Source organism: Rhinoderma darwinii, chromosome 2 (genome assembly GCF_050947455.1).
Source record: "Rhinoderma darwinii isolate aRhiDar2 chromosome 2, aRhiDar2.hap1, whole genome shotgun sequence".
NCBI lineage: Eukaryota > Metazoa > Chordata > Amphibia > Anura > Rhinodermatidae > Rhinoderma > Rhinoderma darwinii.
In genome coordinates, this window is record NC_134688.1 from 376,629,234 (window position 1) to 376,649,683 (window position 20,450).

The following is a 20,450-nucleotide window of genomic DNA, read 5'->3' on the forward strand; positions in this document are numbered from 1 at the left end:
TTCCACCAGTGTTCTCCCTCACCTGAGGACGACTCACTGAGGGGGTGCTCCTGCTGGTTACTGTCCTGAGATGAAAGACTGGCACATTTGAAAGGATAAGTTTATTTACTGACACCCATCCCCTGCCCTCCTCAGCCCGAGCGCCCCCCACACCCAGGGCCGCCACTTGCCTCCTCCCACCACCGTAGTATCTGCCCACCGACTGCTCTCTTATTCGAGCCTCCCTGCCTGTTACTCCATTACTGCCAGTGGCGGATTAAAGGGAAGGTGTCATTATTTTTTTTAATCATATTGCTTTTAATATGATATTAACATCAATTTTATTTATTTGTGTTCTCATGTTCTACTTTTTACATTGTTCTTACTTTTACTTCTCTATGGGGGCTGCCATTTTTTTTAAATCTCTGTATGTGTCGATTAACGACACATACAGAGATGGAATACGGCACATACAACCCCATAGAGAATGCGAACGGGAGCCGTTCCATTCTCAGAAGCGTACGCCGTCTGTGTGGGAACGGTGCATGCGCCGCTCCCACACAGACCAAAATTAAGCTAGTTCGCAGAGCGAAATCCGGCGCCATTTTCATTTGGACCGGAAGTCGCAGCTGGACAGTCAGATGACGACTTCCAGCCGCGTCTTCCGGCCATATGTTCAGGCGCAAGTAATAGGAGCGTAGACCAGCGGAGGCGGCAGATAATTTATGTTCGTGTATGTGATGTGTGTATTATGTTGGTGTGTTATTATGTTGTTATTATGTGTGTATAATGTTCGTGTATTATATACTGTCTGCTGAGCGCTGTATCTAATCCTCCTACACTGTGCAGTCGCTCAGAAAATGGCAGCACACAGTGTAGGAGGTTTGAAGATTCAAACCCTTCCTTCTCCTGACACTAGCCAGAAGAAGGGAGGGGGGATTGTGTGAGGACACTAGAGAGAGTGTGTCCACCCCAAATTTGCAGCATAAATCAATGAGGTTGCTTTGCCACATTGACCATGCTGCAATTTTGGCAACTGCTCCCTCTAGTGCCCAGCGCATGGAAATGTTATAAATTAGAATCTAATTTATAATATTCCCTGACTTGTGAAAAAATGTAAAAAATTAAAACAATGTGTAATCACTTAAATAATAATTGATTAACTGAAAAAAAATATTTCTAGCGACACATTGCCTTTAAGTAGACCAAAGGCCCTGGGCTGTTATCCAAACTTGGGCCCCCCTTCTCCACCGCCGCACCATATCTATTGTTAACACCACCTTTTCGTGCTAGCATTAACAAATGGGTGTTACGATTCCCTTGTCACAGGGCTGTGTCCCTACATACTGACAGTCTCCAACCATCGCTGACAGTATCACACTGTGCAGGGACCCATCCACCTGACAAGGGGAATGGTAACATGCATTTGTCTATCAGTCCTGGACGGCACAAAGTCTTTATCTGAAATACAAGAATTTTCTATAACAAACATGTCAGGAGAGGTGACAGATTCTCCATAAATTTAGTGACTCACAGGTGAGGACTTCTCAGAGTCTAGCAGTTTTTTTCCTCTTTTCTTCTCCATCCAGTCCAGACTTCATGACGACTTCTCCCGGCCACGACCCATTTCTGCAATTTTCCTCACTTTTCCACACCTATAAACGAAGAAAAAATTATCATGGTGCCACACACTGTGCCCCTGAATAAAATGACCAATTATCAATAACAAACACTGTAAAGTAAAGCACCACATACACACAGCCGCCTGTAGATAGCGCCATACACAGCCCCCTGTAGATAGCGCCAGACACATCCCCTGTAGATAGCGCCACATTCACCCCCTTGTATATAGTGCCACACACCCACCCGTGTATATAGTGCCACACAGCGCCCCCCCTTGTATATAGTGGCACACAGTGCTCCCCCTTGTATATAGTGCCACACAGCACCCCCTTGTATATAGTGGCACACAGTGCTCTCCCTTGTATATAGTGCCACACAGCGCTCCCCCGTGTATATAGTGCCACACAGCGCTCCCCCTTGTATATAGTGCCACACAGCGCTCCCCCTTGTATATAGTGCCACACAGCGCTCCCCGTTGTATATAGTGCCACACAGCGCTCCCCGTTGTATATAGTGCCACACAGCGCTCCCCCTTGAATATAGTGCCACACAGCACTCCCCTCTTGTATATAGTGCCATACAGCGCTCCCCCTTGTATATAGTTCCCCACAGCGCTTCTCCCTTGTATATAGTTCCCCACAGCGCTCCCCCCCTTGTATAATGTGCCACACAGAGCTTCCCTCCTTGTATAGTGTCACTCAGCGCTCCCCCCTTGTATACAGTGTCACACAGCGCTTCCCCCTCTTGCATAGTGTCACACAGTGTTCCCCCCAGCTACTTCGGACTCCCCCCCACCAAAAAAATAAAATAAATATATAATAAAAAAATATATATTGTACTTACCTTGCCCTGTTCCCGCGACAGACAGAGCGCTATACATCCTCCAGGCGGGCGCATTTGCAGACCAGCGTGATGCGATGACATCATCAAGGCGGCCTGCGTAGGGATTCTTCCCAGTGCCTTATAGGCTGCAGGCCTAACGTGGCCTGCAGCCTATGGTATTCATTTGTATCTGTGTCCTGAGGACGCAGATACAAGTGAATCTGGCTGTCGCTAGCACCAGGGCCCCCTCCAGTGCTAGTGACACCACCAGACATTAGTGGGTCCGTGCAGTTCGGGCGAACCGCCCTAATGATGATCCGCCACTGCGTATAGCACCTGTGTATGTGTTGTGCAGAGACACATAAACATATGCTAATAAAGATGGTTGCCCCCACAAAAGTAAAAACATGAATAAATACCGTTACATTAGGGAACATATTAAAATAATTAGAAAAAATAGGCCCAATTTCAGACGTAATGGCATGTGCAGGCACTTTTCGCTGCGTCCATTACGGACGTAATTGGAGCTGTTTTTCCATGGAGTCAATGGAAAACGGCTCCAATTACGTCCCAAGAAGTGACAGGCACCTCTTTGACGCGGGCGTCTTTTTTACGCGCCATCTTTTGACCGCGGCGCGTAAAAAAAATGACCGTCGGCACAGAACATCGTAAAACCCATTCAAATGAATGGGCAGATGTTTGCCGACGCTTTAAAGCCGTATTTTCGGACGTAAAATAAAATGCCCTAATTACGTCTGTAAATAGGGTGTGTGAAACCAGCCTAACTGCTTTTCAGGTATCTTCTTTTTGGGACCCATCTTGACAAAATTATCTCAGAAGCCAGGACTAGAAAGAGCACTCACGCAGAACAGAGTCAACAGCGCCACCCCTGCCAAGAAAACAAGTCCCACTTTCGGCCTTTTGCGGGTTCCTTAGTTTCCAAAACACTGTCCCAGCAGGACAGAACAAGCCTTCCATCAAAGCTCATCCGTCCTGGAATCCTTACCCTCAGACCACCAAGATTGATAAGCCCAGCTCTGTCTGAAGGTGCACCCCCTCAATTGATTCAGGTGAGGGGCAGGTTTCTGCACTTCAAGGACGTCCGGCTTTCCCACATCTCGGATTCCTGAGCTCAGGAAGTTGTGTCTGCGGGATACAAGATCGAGTTTAACAGTCTTGCTCCCGAGTGTTTTTTCGACCTCCACCTTTTATCAGGCTGTCAATTTTCTGTTTCTTCAGGAAGTCATCATCCTTGTGCCTCCAGATCAAACATTTTGGGGGGGTTTAGTTCAACCTTGTCGTGCCAAAAAAGTACGGGTGTGTTCACCCCACGCTGGACCTTAACGTACAGGTACATTCAGGGTCCGCCACTTCCGCATTGAATCTCTACGTTCGGTCATTGCCTCTATGGGACAGGGGCGATTTCTTTGCTCTGTGGACATCAAGGATGTGTACCTTCACATTCCCATTTTGCCAATCCCACCAGCGCTTTGCAATACCCCCTCAACATTACCAGTTTGTAGTTTCTGTTTAGACTGGCGACAACCCCGTGGGTGTTCCCCAAACCCTGTCTGTCGTGATGGTACTTCTTCGGACCAGGAGTTTCAGTCACCCCCTACCTGGACAATATTTTGATAAAGTCTCCTGCGAGGGAGGACAACATGACTGCTCTCCGGATCACCCTGGATACTGTGACCCGATTCAGTTGGATCATTAACCGCTCCCCTTCCCAGACTTTTACTTTTCTCGGCGAGATCTTCAACACTCAGTTGGCAAGAGTATTCCTTACTCAATAGAGATGTCTGTTCTTCAGACCAGGGTCCAGTCCTTACGGAAGGGCTTGCCGAACACTCTTCACATTTGCATAAGGGATGTCGGCACCATGGTGGTTTCAATCGAAGCTATTCTCTTTGTAAAGTTTCACACTCGCCCCCTTCAACGGGCAATCCTCTCAGTGGAACTACTCTCTAGACTCCATGGATCAAGCGCTTATTCACACGAACGTGGGTAAACTCGGACGTGAAAAACAGCTGTTTTTCACATCTGTGTCATTCGTGTGGGACTCGTTTTCACGGATCCCCAGACATGAGTCTATGAAGGGATCCGTGAAAACTGAAGAAAATAGGATATGTTCTATTTGTTAACAGAGCCTTCACACGGTCCATTTAAACAACGGCCGTGTGAACAGCCCAATTGAAATACACGCGTACATGTAATGGCCGTTGTTTTTACGACTATATTCAACGTTCGTGTGAATAAGCCCTAACAGATACTACTTCCCCCGGGAGTCCGTCAAGCCCTCCAATGGTGGCCATCCTCCCCGACCATTCCCCATGATCACAATGTCTCCTGCTCATGCCTTAGTTGCTCCGTGGGATTGCCAGTCTCCTGTACCTATTTCCTCCTCTGCCTTGGCTATTCTGATGGATCAAAGCCAAAGGGATTCCAGACATCCTGGTGACACCAGACTAGCCACGGCTTGTCGGTACGTAGATGTTAAGGGGGGTGATATAATAACGGGTTCACCAACTCATGTGGAGAGCCCCTGTAGGTCAGCAAGGGTTATTAAAGGACAGCAAGGGTTACTCAGTGACAGCAAGGCACACAGGGGCATCAAGGTTTGACTCAGGGGCAGACGGAGAGAGTTAAAGTGTAGTTGTGGCTACACTATGAAACTTAGCGTTGGTGGAGAAGGAGCCGGAGAGAAGAGGTCCACAGGACAGAGACAGGCTGCAGGACAGGTGAGCTGACATAGCGGAGCAGGTAGGTATCTCTCGTTGGTGGTGTGGTGGTGGCAGGACCCAGCTCCTCCTCGTCGGTGGAGTGGTGAGATAGTCTTCTCTTTTGTCGGTATGCTCGTACATGGGGACGAGTGGCGCTCGCCCCAGCTCACATGGGTCGACATGGTGACAACATATCACCGGCCGACTCCTGCGCACACGGGAAGCTTAAAATGGAGACAGGAGATCAAAGCAGTATCTCCTGCATCCATCGCTTCCAAACAAAGCAGGACAATAACTAATTGTCCTACCTTGTTGTGAAGCCGTTGCTCATGACCAGGGCTGTGTCTCTACAGCCCTGGCTCAAGAGACATGACATACATATAAAATTTATTTTAGGGGAAACTTCCCTTAGACGTGGTGGGGCTGCTGGCTGACGCCCCACGGCCCTTACCTCTCCAAAAGGATCTACTCCCCCTCGGACAGCTCTTCCACCAGAAGTCAAGGACGCTACATTTAACAGAATGGCTGTTGAAGCTGCAATTTTGTAGGCACGTGGCTTGCTGGAGCGGGTTATGGTTAACAGGCTCAAGGCTAGGAAGCCTTCCACAGCCCACATTTATCACTAACTGTGAAGACCTACTTCCATTGGTGTGAGGATCGTAATCTTCCTCAATTAAGTTTTTTTCTATCCAGAGTTCTATCTTTACTTCAGGGAAATCTGGATCAGGGTCTGGATTTTAGTTCCCTTAAGGGACAGGGTTGGCACTCTCCATCCTGTTCGATCACCCCTTAGAATCTAAAGTTAGGACTTTTCTACTAGGGATGCTCAAGATGCCCCCCCACTTATGGGCCCCCTGACTTTTACATGGGATTTCAACTTGGTTCTGGAGGTTCTACAATCTGGTTCATTTGAACCTCTAAAAGAGATCTCCCTTCACCTTCTCTCTTGGCAGGTGGTTTTAATGGTAGGGGCGACTTCCATCTGGAAAGTCTCCAAACTGGCAGGTCTATCTTGTCAATCTCCATTCCTGACTCTTCATCTTGTCAAAGATGGTTTCTGTCTTTCACCTGAACAAGGAAATGAATCTACTATCTTTTTGCCCATCTCCTAGACACTTAAGGAATGTTGCCTGTGCCTTGCGAATTTACAGATCACTCACTGCTTATTTCCAAAGGTCGGATTTCTTGCTTATCCTCCCGAAGGGTCCAAGTAAGAGGTTAGTGGCCTCTAAGGCCACTATCGCTTGACTAGGTTCTATCAGGTGCACACTTTTGCTTCTGCATATGCTTCGTTCGGACGCAAGGTCTTACATGCCTCTGTGGTGTAGGTGACCCTGTGTTTTACTGTTCCCTCCCTGGGGACTGCTTTAACGTAACAAAACGAGAAAAGTAGATTTTTTTTGAGCACTCGCCATAAAATAATTTCCCCGTCAAGTTTATTAGGGGAAACACCTCCCACCCATTTGTTTGTTCAAGGTTCTCATGGTTGTTTGTTGAAAATATTCTCCTCTATAGTTCTGACTTACCGTTACTTACCTTGCTTTTTTTTTTCCTGCTCCACCTTCTGCTTACGGACAGGCTGATTGAGCTCAGTGTCTGCAGGTGGGGTATATCCTATAGGAGGTACTACAATTTTCTAATGCTCAATTTCAAACCTCCTAGTGGCAACAGCATATACCCACGGTCTGTGTCCCCCAACGGCAAATACTCCAAAATCTTAGGATAGGCAATACGTCGATTGTCGGGCGTCCAAGTGAGTCCAACGTATGAATACAGCAGTGGTTATGGCTTAAACAACGCATTCAAAATCGGAGTCAAATCTGTACTGTGTGAACAAGGCATTTATTGGAGTGACTGAGATAGTCAAGTGTTCTGCTTGGCTTGAAGCCGTGCCCCCTTGCCTACTAAGTCACATCCCCTTTTCTAAACACTTTAAACGTGTCTAATGAGGCGCCAACATCTATTCTTAAATTCTAAAGTGAAAAGCACCAAATTGCGCCAACATTTGTTTTCTACGCATTCTAGACGCAGACACAGTAGTAAATCTGTCCCATTGTCTCCCTGCTGTAAACTTTGAACATTTACAAAAGAACAACTATTGGGTTTTCTATTTACATGAACATAAGCTAAAATGTATTTTTAGTATTTCAGGTTATGAATAGAGAGAAAACAAACCTGAAAAATGTTTAAATGCAGAAATTTAATCAAATAAGCATATTATACATTACAGAAATGTTGCAGATTTGTATGTATGGAAAAAAACAAACAATAGTTATATATCGGTCATTGAAAATTTGAGCTTTAATGAGAAGGCAGGTAGACAATAGCGGTTACATTGTAAAATGCCGTGTGTAATCGTATTCTATAGTGGGAATGACAGCCTGTACAAATTTTAGAAAAATAAGAAGGTACCTGATAAGATCATGTTAAGGAATAGATGTAAATGGATGTAAACACTGTAATACTTACACTGTCAGTCTAACAGTTACATGTAAGCTAAAATTATGGTTCACAAATAGGGCAAGGAGCATAAAACTTACATTTAGTATTTTTGCCAGTAAAAATATTTTATTTGCAAACAGCACATTTGTAATATCTATAAAATGCATTCAACTCTCTCTCCCCTGCCCATTATTATTATTATTTATATTTTAACAATTCTTTATTTATAGAAAGAAAAAAAGTATACAATTTTCGTTATCAAAGAAAATTAGAAAGACGTAAACCAGTTCTGTAAGACATATCCAGTAAAGAACAGGTACATACACAAAATGTACACTAAGGATTCAAGTAGCAAATACAGCAATATTAGATACAGAGGAAAAGTTACAGAAATATAATAACTATGCACAGAGCAAAAACAGGCACTCTGCTTATTCGAAAAAACATGAGTATTACGTATGTGCGACATAATGGCAAAGAACAAGAGAAATAATCAGAGAAATGATGATCAAGGCTAGTAGAAGGGGACAGAGGGATGAGAGAAGGAGATGGGAAGGTCTCCCGAGCCCAGACACAAAAGGTAAGGGGGGGAGGGAGGGGAGTCAACCCAATGCAATAGTGTCCCTGGCAGCCCTCCAGGGACCCCGGGTCCTTTCAAATCTGATATGGTTCCGATCTTCCCAACTAGCAAGCTCCTCCATCCTACAGAGATGGTCAACTTTGTCGACCAACATTCGAATAGAAGGTGGTTCAACTGACCACCATGTAATGGGGATAAGTAATTTTGCAGTGGTAATTAGGAAAGTCACTAGACCGTGCCTTGCAGGTTGAAGAGTTGAATCAGGCGACTGACAAGGTCACATGTTTGTTGAGCAATTTTCGGGTAGCTCCACCAGACGTGCGAGAGTGAACCAGTGTGGGTTCCACAACGCCAACAGAGATTGTCTGAAGTGAGACCTATTTTGAACAGATATTCCAGGGTTTTATACCATCAGGAATTTTCCTGAACTCTGACACACCTAGTGAAGCCATGAGATGCCAGGATCCGGGACAAGCAAGGCTCGTCAATAGTTATCCCCAGCTCCACCTCCCAAGCTAAGATGAAGTGCGGCTTTTTGCCCACTGGAGCTTAATGAAGCATGATGTCAGAGTGGTTCTTGCACAGTCATTTTTTACGGGGTGAGGGGAAGCGGGTGAGGACATCCAGCCAGGAAGCCTCAGGGAGGACAGGGAATTTATTTTTGAAAACTCTACAGGATTGGCGAAAACCAGACAAACGCAAAAAATTATTGTGGTGAGGCGGAATAAGGGAAGGGAAATCTACAGAAAGTAGCTGATCAAAAACCTCTGAGATAGGGGTGTTCCCTAATGAATCCCAAAAGACCTCTAGGTGGGGGGGGGGGGTTTGCTTCCTAGTATGAGTACACTTAAGGGGGCCTTAGCTGAAAACTGTGTAGGAGGGTCTGAAGAAGCAAGGTAGAAGTGAGAGGCTATTATAGTACCCCTGGAGAGTGGGCTAATGTCTTTAGTGACAGGGAGGAGTGAGAACAGTTTCCACAGTAGCGGGAAGTGAGATTTACCCAGTAAATAGCGTTCAATATCAATGTGGGGGGGGTCTCATTCCATCTGCATAAATAGACCCACCTACTTAAATGTGCAGCATTATTCTTCCAGTTGATATGGAACTCTTATTTTCTTAGGCTGGGTTCACACCATGAACCCAACATTATACGGTTGAACCGGCCTACTAGTATTCCCCAAAATTCCAATGTGGATTTTGGAGCAGATATAACCGCGGATTTCTCATTACATTGCAGTTAATGAAATCCGTGGTGAAAATTCAGATAAGGCACGCTGCGGATGTGAAAATCTGTCGCACATCTAGAATTTGCTACAGATTTTTTTACGCTCTAAGTGAATACGGTTTGTTGTAATATAACTGCGGAAAACATTGCAGATTTTCCGCAGTTTTTACCTGCGGATTTAGTGTGAAGCATTGATTGTAGCAAACATTATGAGCACCTGCGTATTTTCAGTGGTTTGAATAGGGTTTCCACTGCATAAACAGTGGGAAAAAAAACGCGGAAAAAAACCGCAAAAAAAAAAAACACAAGAAAAAACACGAATCAATACCATAGTCGACTGCGCGATTCGTTCCATCAAAACGACAGAAACCTTAAACAACGGTGACAAACGGAAACCATTTGCACCGGATCCATCACCATCGAAAACCACTGCAGAACGCTTTGCGTGTCCCCCCACCCAGTAGGACGTGGATGAGATTTGCAGAAATTTCACCTCACCCACTTTGCTGCTGTAAATGTAGTAAATGAATTTTCAAACAGATTTCCATTGGAGAAATCTTGCAGCGTATCCTGCCTGTGGGAACATACCTTTATAGTAAAATCTAGCTACCTTCTAAAATACTCATCTTTTAATTTCTGAGCAGAGCAGCCATGTTTTCTTACTGGCTTCTCATTCAGAAAGCTTCTGGTTTATGCTGTTTGGATGAATGAGAGATGAGGCCACGTGACTCACCACACAGGTAAAGACAGGGAGACAGAACTTACCTATGCCTACATCATTTCAGGGAGTGATATAGAGGTAGTACTATCTGTGCCAACATCATTTACAGGGAGACAGTATTATATCTATGCCTATCTACTATCTGTCTACATGATTTCCAGGGAGCGACATCTGTGCTTACGTTATTTTCAGGCAGAGACAGGGAGACAGTACCATCTGTTACCACATAATTTACAGAAAGGAAGCATTATCTGTGCCTTAATACTATCTGTTCCTAAAAAATTTACAGGGAGGTAGGATTCTCTGTGCCTTAGTACTATCTGTTCCTACATAATTTAAAGGGAGGCAGGATTATCTATGCCTTAGTACTATCTGTGCCAACATAATTTACAGGGAGGCAGGATTATCTATGCCTTAGTACTATCTGTGCCAACATAATTTACAGGGAGGCAGGATTATCTATGGCTTAGTATTATCTGTTCTTACATAATTTAAAATTAGGCAGGATTATCTGTGCCTTAGTAATATTTGTGCCTACATAATAAACCGGGAGACAGGATTTTCTGTGCCTTCAACAGTTAAAGTGAAATATCGTGGCTGGTTGGGTTCTCTGGTTGTCACTGTTCTTTCTGAACATCGCTCTCTGAACAGCATTGCAGATGCAAATCTTTTGATGTTAAAAGTCAGGAGGCAGACCAAGTATAAATCCAAGACCTAGTCTGACAAATTTTTGTAGTTAGATTACGGATTGGAAATTTGTCAGGTGGCAGATCTACTATGGTCAGTGTTCATATATAAAGGTATGGTGTTATAAGTCTGTCAAAGCACGTGAATTCATTGACCCCTCTCTATCCAAGAGAAGCACTGAATGTGCCACACACTAAAAAAGGTTGGCTAGTCCTGAGAGATATTATATATAAAAAGATATATACACACCGTAGCATGTATTATAGTGATATATGCCCCGACTGCTGCAGAGCATCATAGTAAACATCTTAAATGCTGCAATCCTTCATGTTAAAAAGTAGGAATCAATGGCGGCCAGGAAAATCTGAAGCAGCTGATGCGTGTATTATAAGGAATAATGTACCCCTACTGTAAATTATTAAGAATATCACTTATCTTATGCTTTTATATTATTGTGGAACATCTAATATGGTTTTTATAATTTACAGTAGGGGGTATATTATCCCATATATATATTTAGCAGCGCTCTGTATAATGCTGCGCAGTGCCACTGACCTTTACTGTATACAATAGAAATAAAGGATACATGTGAACTCCCAACTCTCCTCCACCTTCTGCAACGGTCTCAATGATTTTCTTCATAACTTCTGCATGTCTAAAAAGGTAAAAAAAGAAATCACATTCTTGAGTTCTTCATGAACTTGGGGCATTACTGAGCAATATTCCCCAAACCACTGCATAACGTAAAACATCTCTTTATTTCAGCGTTCACTTTAAGTGACTTCTAAGAACGTCCTCCCTTCCCTCTATTACATTATTGAATAGATCTTCAATGGCACATCTACAGCATCTTCCACAACGACATACTGGGGGTAAACAGAAGAAGCAGCCACACCGCGTGCGTGCGACGAGCACAAATAACGTCTGCTTTGCCACTGCGGTTTGTGATGAGCAGACATTGCTTGTTACACACTGATTTCCCTCCCCTACCGGTTTGTTATAAATTCTATTAAGACTGAGATTTCTATAGGAAATTGCTGGTGTGTAATGCTATTTCATCTGGCGTTTTCTGCATGGCTCTAAAGCCAATGTATTTGTTAAAGGCCATACAAGGGAGGAATATAGGTTACAGACCACCACTTGGCCTTATACAGTCCCACAATGATATCCAATGAAGTAGCCTACCTGCATGGATGAACAGAACACATGGGTGGCGGTGGCAGATTAGGATGGTTTTCAATGGTCACAGTTTTCTTCACATGATCTTGGCTAATGTCTTCATACATATATTCTACGGTCAATGGCTGACGTTGCTGAAAGACCCAAGACATAATCTACTATTAGATCATACAAAACAAGTACATTCCATATATGAATACGCAACAAGAAGTGCAATATTATTCGGTCCATTCGGAGATCCATTATGTTGGATACAGACGCGTCGACGATCATTGATCGATAATGAGAATAATCATCACTTCTTTTTGATCACCTTTATTATGAAAAATGTTGGATAGGGGGAGGGGCATTCATATCTACAGCCAGCTTTATACAGTTTTCATTAACAGGTATTTAGGTTTTCGAGAAGGTGTCTGGAGAAAGGTCTGAATCCAGTGACCAGCTATACAGGCTAGGAGACCAATAAAGAGTATTGTCACGCCATTATAGGGGGATCACAGAGAAATCTTGGTATGACTAGGCAGGGCATAATAGCCATGTCGCAGTTTTACACTGACAGGCAATACATTATTAATAGAAGTTAAGTGCTAACCTATATAAACCTTCATTAGGGCTGGGTGATTAATGAAATTAATTTGATTAATTCCCCATTTCAAAGAACCACAATTCAGATTTTGGCAAGTATCGTAAAATCTATTTCAGCCCTGTCCCTACAGCAGCGCTTCTTATCATACCCACACCGACCGGGCCAACTCACTGCATAGCACACCTGTCACTGGCCACCTGCCATGTCCTGAGAGAAAGAGGATAGGATGTGGTAGAGGCGCATTTTGGCACTTCGGGCTGGAATGGCGGGGTCTCCTGGAGGCGTGGGGTCACGGTGCAGTTATTAGAGTGGAGTATCTGGTCGGTAATGTGGCTGGGATCTTCAAGTAATTACACCCGGCCCCCTCTCTGGTCAGGCACTAGCGGTCGCAGCATGATTAGTTATTGTGAGAAGCTGGGGTTATGACTGACAAAAGAGCGGCTGGATATAGAACAACAAATGTGGTATACACAGGGTGCTTGCTCAGATATAGCAAAGCTAAAGCGGTCATGTAGCTGCACTAATAGTATAATTATACATATATATATATATATATATATATATATATATATATATATTACACACATACACACACACACACACACACACACACACACACATAGATAGATACACTTATCAGAATTTTCCATGTGAGCATCTATAAGCGAGAATAGAACCGAAGGCCCGATTCACATTGCGCTTCAGCCCTACGTTTGTCGTGAAAAACTCCCGAAGTACATGCAAAACATATACATAGGGTTCCATTAGCCCAAAAGGAAGCCACAAGACTGTCCTTTTGGCCTCTGTTGGACTGGAGTACATCGGTAAACCCTTTTTTTTTTTTTTTTGGAGGATGTAATAACGTAGTAGACTACACTATTGCATACCGAGGGATCCCCAAAAAAAAACAAAATGTAATGCGATATATATATATATATATTTTTTTTTTTAAACATGGGAGCCTGTATGCGCTAAATGTATACCTCGGGGAGCTTCCCCGGGCGGAAACCTGGGGATGCCCCTGACATCACTATGGACAATGATGTCAGGGCCTACTAAGGAGTCCCTGGCCATTGCATCGGTAGAATGCTGGCTGAGGACTCTGCTTCTGGAGGAGCCCCTGATGTCACCGTCCATAAAGGGACAGGGATGTAAGGGGCTCCTCCAGGAGCAGAATCCCCTGCCTGAGCATTGCTGCCGCTTTGGCCGGGAATTCTGGGATCTTAAAGCTCCTAATGTCACTGTCCATATATGAACAGTGACATCGAGGGCTCTCTCAAGACAGGAGACCCTGGCCGGGGACTTAGTCGTTGAAAGCCCCTGACATCATTGTCCATATATGAACAAAGACATCAGGGGCTTCCTCTGGCACAGCACTTCAAGTAGCGCTCCACCTGGGGAGTTCGGGCGACATATCCCACTGTATGGCTATACAGTGGGATACCTTGCTACCTCCCGTCGGAGGTATACATCGGGACTCCTCCAGATGTGAGGAAAGTAACTCGATGTGAACCTGACCTAAGGGTGAATTTTGATAAACAGTATATATTATGAAATAGCTGTGCATGCAATGCCCTGTAAAGGAATGGTCTCTACTACGTATTTTGTTGCCATATAGCCTAGCCCTTAATCCCTTTTTGCAAAATTACCTCCATGTACAAGGGTCTCTGTCCCTCATCCTCATGTGCATGTATCTGATGGCAATCGTGTGGGGCACAAAAACTGTGCCCAAAAGATCGCCTGCTGGAGGTAGTCTGTGATTGATCTCCACAAAAGCACAGAATCATAGAAAACTGGCAGCCGGGGGCTAACAAGAGCCCCCAGAGCTGTCCAGTATTAATTAGAACATACCTTAGTTATAACAGATGCTTTTGCATTTTATATGCACAAGCAGCAATGACATAACAGTCCGGGACAAATTCAAAATAGCAAACACCTTTATATAGAGGGCAGTGGTGGTGAGACAATGAGAGAGAAGTCGGCTGTACAATGTAGGGGTAAATAAAATAGTATATTCAGATAATAAAGAAATAAGATCATCCTTCCCATTCGTGCGTGGATATTGAATAGTCACGTTATTAGACAAAGAACAAGACGTCATCAGTGTCACCCAAAATCCTTTTTCCTGATACATATGGAGTTATTTATACAGCCACGATATGAATTCACCACATTGACGAGGAGCTGCTACATAAGCGAGCGTGCAGAAACGACACATTCTGAACTGATGCAACAAAGCTGTCCGTTACAACTTGAGCAACTTTTTGTTGTGCAACATTTGTAAAATAACAAGAAGAGTCGTTGCACGTCCTCAAAAAAGAACTTCTTTATTTTTAGAGACCATGGTTCAAAGGTTACACACAGTATGGAGAGGTCGCAGCTGAACCAAGATCCCCTTTACCGAGGCGGATTTATCTCAGTATAATTGCAGCAGTTAGACAATTTTTCTGTAATTGCTCAATCCTAGCTATGGTAAATGAGCAAAGCTGCAGTGTAAAGCTTGGGAAAGGGAAAGATTATCATTTTATGTAGACTAAATTTCAAATTCACTAAAATAGTACTATTTCCGAACACATTTTCTACAGGAAATAAACCTCTCCTTATCATAAAACAAATTAATTTACAAAAGACATTTCCAGAAGAGATTAACGACGACATCCACCTGGCAAAATTTTTTATTCCTTTTTTTTGTTTGGGGGAGGGGGGGGGGGAGAATTAAACTAAACAGCAATTCCGCAATTGTTCTTTGGGTTTAGTTTTTACGACGTTTGCCATGCGGTTAACTTTACTCTGTTAGTACGATTATGGCGATACCAAATTTATAAAGTTTGTTTTATATCTTACTACTTTTGCACAATAAAAATTATAACATTTTTGCTTTTATGTAGTTTTATGGGGACTTGGTTTTTTTTGCAGGACTATCCGTAGCTCTCATTGGATTTATTCTGGGGTACATACAACTTTATTTGGAAAGCAGGATAAACAAAAAACTGCAAGTTTACTATTGTGTTTTAGTGGCATTCACCGCAAATTCGTTTTATGGTACGGCAAGTTACGCTTGCGGTGATACCAATTATGTGTACTTTTTATGTGTATGAATTTTGACATAAAGCATTTTGCTATGTTTTTTTTTTCTCAGTTTTTTTTTGTATTTAACATTTTATTTAACTTTTTGATTGCTGATACAATACACAGCAATACTTTTGTATAGAAAAACTACAATATCCCTTATAAATTTGGACACATAACTGGTATTGGGTTTTCTTTGTCTAAAATGTTAAATAGTTTGATGATCTGAAACATTCAAGTGTGATAAATATACAAAAATAGAAGAAATTGGCACATACCTTTTTACAGAAGTGTATATACGATTCATTGCTATAGGCAAACATGTATCTTTTGCCTTGAACTGATTTTGAAACATCCCCCCCATAATGTATAAAACCTCCTATTTATGCATGAGGGCATGGTTATCAGTAAAAGCAATACTTCCCTTCATAAACAGAAAGTTGCATAACTTTTCATTATACCATGATTGAGCTTTATCTAAAAAAAAAGTCAGAGAAATCCCTTTAACATAGGTAGTCCCCACACAATAAACAGAATCTACAAGATGTTCATTGTACGGCGCCCTGTACTTCTGTTCAGGCTGCCATTGGAAGGCATGTATGGTTTGCGAATTACAGAGCCTATTGGCCCGAGTCACTATGCGGTCACGAACATCACTTCTTTCGGCATCCAAGAGTCGCTACTGCCTTTTTCAGGGCACTGTTTGTACCTGCTTAAGTGCAATACGGTTAGCATCTTATAGATGGTCTTTATTAAAGGGGTCTATTTATCTGAGATGGGGTGAAACTCTGCAGTGATCACAATGAGATTTTCCTTTGACAATATAAAACTATTTTTGTTACGTACATACCTCATCATACCCGAATAACCAAAGTCTTGGTGTCTGGTAATACTTGTCATATGTAATGTAAAGGTCGTAAGTTCTAGTCTGTAAGATGGCATCTTCAGCACCTTCAGCTTTTGGTTTACTTGCTTCTACGATTTTGGCAGTGTCCACAGTTGCCTAGTTGAATAAAAATATTTTATGCAGACAATGGTATTATATTAGTGAGACCTTAACATTAGGCAATATTTAATATATCTTGGAATGCCTTATTCTTAAAAGTCCAGACACAAAGATTGTATTCACAGTGAAACGTGAAGATGTTATGTTGTTATTTTGCTCCCTTTAAAGGCTATGTACACCTTTAAGGGTAGCTTTTTTTTTTTTTTAATAAACAGGTCAGTGTGTTTAGTGTAACTTTGTAATTACTCTTTATTAAAAAATCATTTTACTTTTGGAGATACAGCTGTTCTGTGTTCTCTATACAGAGCAGATGTATTGTTCGTTTTACACTGAATCCATCAGTCCAGCGGACCTGACGGGTTCAGTGTCGATGGGTCCTGCCTGTCTCGGACAGGCAGGATCCACCTGTAATCAATCACATCTTAGTTATGAACTTAGACGTGATCGATAACAGGTGGATCTTACGTGTCACAGACACGCAGGAACCACGGACACTGAACCCGTTCGGTTCGCGGGACTGACAGATTCAGTGTAAAACGAACAACGCAGCTGTTCTGTATAGAGAACACAGAACAGCTGTATCTCCAAAAGTAAAACGATTTAATAAAGAGTAATTAGAAAGTTACACTAAACACACGGACTGTTTTTTTTCATGAACCTATCAAAAAAAGGTGTCCATAGCCTTTAACAAAGAAGTCAACACATATTTAGGGACCAGACACCTTTTAGTGATTATCCACACATGCTGGTTACACTTTAATCTTTTAGGTTATCAAATGTAAAAAAAAAAAAAGTGCGACAGATTGTGCAGGATTTTTTTTTTTTTTAATTATTGGGCACCAGTTAAAGAGAATAAAGGATCTGACAAAAGTAAGTTATCATCATGGGTATAGTTAAACCTAGCAGGACTGACACATGAACGCTTTCCTGGCAATCCCCAACAAAGGCACTGCCGCTATCTCTATTGTACATACAGCACTCACGGAGTGCAGTGTATATATATATATATATATATATATATATATATAGTGATCACGAAGTCAAAAACGGTAAAAAAAAATAAAAAAAAAATATGATACTTCTCTTGTGGGTGCCTGGCTCTCTCTGATAACCGGGTGCCCAATAAGAGGCTGCACAGTGGAGCCTATTGTGCAGCGATGTTACAGCGCTGCAAAATAAAGCCATTTACTGGTTGCCATGTAAGCATGGTGTGCAATAGTTAAGCTGTTTGAGACCAGATCATTTTTATCTGGGAACCTTTTGATAATATACTTTAGACAGGGGAATAATCACCAGAAGTGAAGAGCATAAGAAGCAGAGTACTTTATTTACAATGCATAGCAATCTGAAAAGGATTGCAAAAACGACCAGAAAGAAATGTTATGAAACCACCCCTGACCTATCACTGGGGCACTGGCTTTTACTCAAGCCATTGTTTCACTTCTGCATCTGCAGGATTTTTCATATAGGTCGCCAAAACTAGGTTCTGTTAAAAAAATGTATGGTCTGTCCTCAAAGGGGTATTCTAGCCTTTAGCATTTTTCACCTATCCACTAGTTACTACTCTTGTTTTGGCAAAATAGGTGGAGAAGTGGGAGGAAGCAAATCAGTAGATCAGTATCCCTGGCTGGTATGTATGTGCGGATGATTCACAAATAGGAAGGTGCTTCATCCCATTGCTCCACAACTTGAGCAGAAATTGGGAGTCTGGGACTTTGTTTAATCATTTAAAAGGTAATCCACTGGATAGGTTAAAAATGCTAGGTCGGCAGGGGTGCGACCGCTGGGACCCTCACCGATTGCCTATCCAGTAGATAAGTGAAAAATGCCAAAGGCTGGATGTCCCAGACTCCCAATTTCTGCTCAGATTGTGGAGCAATGAGACGAAGCACCTTCCCATTTGTGAATCATCCTCACTTACATACCTGCCAGGGATACTGATCTACTTATTTGCTCCCTCCCACTGCTCCACCTACTTTGACAAAACGGGAGAGGAAGCAAAATGACGAACCTTGTGTCCAGCTCACTTGAATTAGAAAGAGGATAGAAGAATTTATGTACTTATCAAAAGAGATTCAAGGAGTCACCTAAATAGAGATGCGCGTCTTTTATTCTGATCGATAAGGAGACAGTATGGCAAAAGGTCTGTCTATCCGGAATGACAGAGTTTTTATACATATTCTGAGAATAACATGTCTGGACTTGTTCTCGTTACATTTTGCTTCATATAATCACAATTGACAACTAATTAAACTAATTAGAAGTAAAACATCTGTCTGGAAATTCTAATCTCCCTTTTTAGGAATTCAGCTACCCCCACCTCATATAATATCAGTTATCTTAACAATAAAACATATTAGACATTTTGTTAGTCAAGGCTTTACAGTTACACGGTTCCTAACAAAAGTCTCTGTTCACATCTGCTTCGGAGGCTCCTTTAGGAGTCTCCATTGCAGATTTCATAGTATTGCCGGACAAGATAGCGCAGCATGCAGTGCTATTTTGTCCGGCAAAACAACAGACACCATGCGGAAACCTGACTGAACCCATTAAAGTCGAAAGAAATGTCACACAACAGGAGACAGACAAGAGCTCATTGTGGCAAGGAAAACTTGATATGTTGTCCCGGACACAGATTGCAGGATGGCTACTATGCTGCACGATTGACCCTGAAGTCGCCTACAGCCATCCATATACTGTACATTGGATGAATCTTGCACGATCGCCCAACAATCTAATTTGTGTGTACAGTTGCCAAACACCAAAGGGCATATGCTCAGGAAAAATTAGATTGACTAGCGAACAGCACGTCCTAAAAATTAAATGTTGACTTGCCTATCACTGGCTTTCCATTTTTTTAACCTTCTAATTCTAGTACAGTTTTTCTGTTGTACGAGACATTGAGGCTAATAAGGACCCATGTTTTAGTCTCCACTATCTTATATGTAGCAAATATTGTTCTGTAATAGGAAATTCGCCAATCTTGCAATGTTATGGGGCTTATAAAAATATATATATATATATATTTTTTTTAAATAACTGAAAATGGTACAGGGATTAACAAAAGCAATATTATGCCTTTAATTAATACAATAGACACTGTCACAGCCACGCTCCTTTTCACAATATTTAAAAAGGAGAACATACCCAGTGTTGACTAAACGGACAATATTGCACTTACATCATCAGTATCTAGTAGCCCACTTTCTTCATATTCTAAAAAAACAAAAACAAAAAATAGTATATATACACTTTTTTCCCGTTTAGGTATGTATACTTCTCCATTTATATACACTTGTAAAGCACAATTTGCAATCCTTAAATTTCATTTGACACAAATGCATTTATTATTTCCCTATTCTTGATACAGGTAATAAATAATATGATCTATATCAGGGGTCTCAAACTCGGCCGGGTAAGTGGGCCACATATAGAAAAAGTGTGAAGTTGACGCACCGCATTACTTTCAAATTTGATACATTACAAAATGATTGTTCATTAATTAGTTATTTGAACTACTATAACAATACTACATTACTATAATAATACTACATTACTATAATAATAGTGCTAGGTTTAAACTTACTGGAAATTTGCGAGATTTCTCCACATGCTTATTTCAACTATGCAGTTTTACAGTTTAAGTGCCGCTAAATGCAGTCCGGCAGCGTTTGGCAGACACACAAATGTCAAAATTAGGTAGCCCCTTTTTAGATCGTGCCACAGTGCCCTCTGTTGGTGCTGCCACAGTGCCCTCTGTTGGTGCTGCCACAGTGCCCTCTGTTGGTGCTGCCACAGTGCCCTCTGT

General features: G+C 42.3%; 1 protein-coding gene across 1 annotated transcript in view; it reads right to left on the reverse strand.

The window, feature by feature from the left end:
* Positions 1-7,328: 7,328 nt before the first annotated feature.
* Positions 7,329-20,450, reverse strand: part of ATG3 (autophagy related 3) — a 30,162-nt gene continuing 17,040 nt past the window's right edge. The window contains exons 9-13 of the mRNA XM_075853910.1: positions 19,824-19,858; positions 16,487-16,639; positions 11,988-12,115; positions 11,389-11,457; positions 7,329-7,559 (exon numbers count right to left, since the gene is read on the reverse strand). Coding sequence (XP_075710025.1) covers positions 7,478-7,559; positions 11,389-11,457; positions 11,988-12,115; positions 16,487-16,639; positions 19,824-19,858 — 467 coding nt within the window. The 3' untranslated portion in view covers positions 7,329-7,477. The remainder of the gene's footprint in view (positions 7,560-11,388; positions 11,458-11,987; positions 12,116-16,486; positions 16,640-19,823; positions 19,859-20,450) is intronic.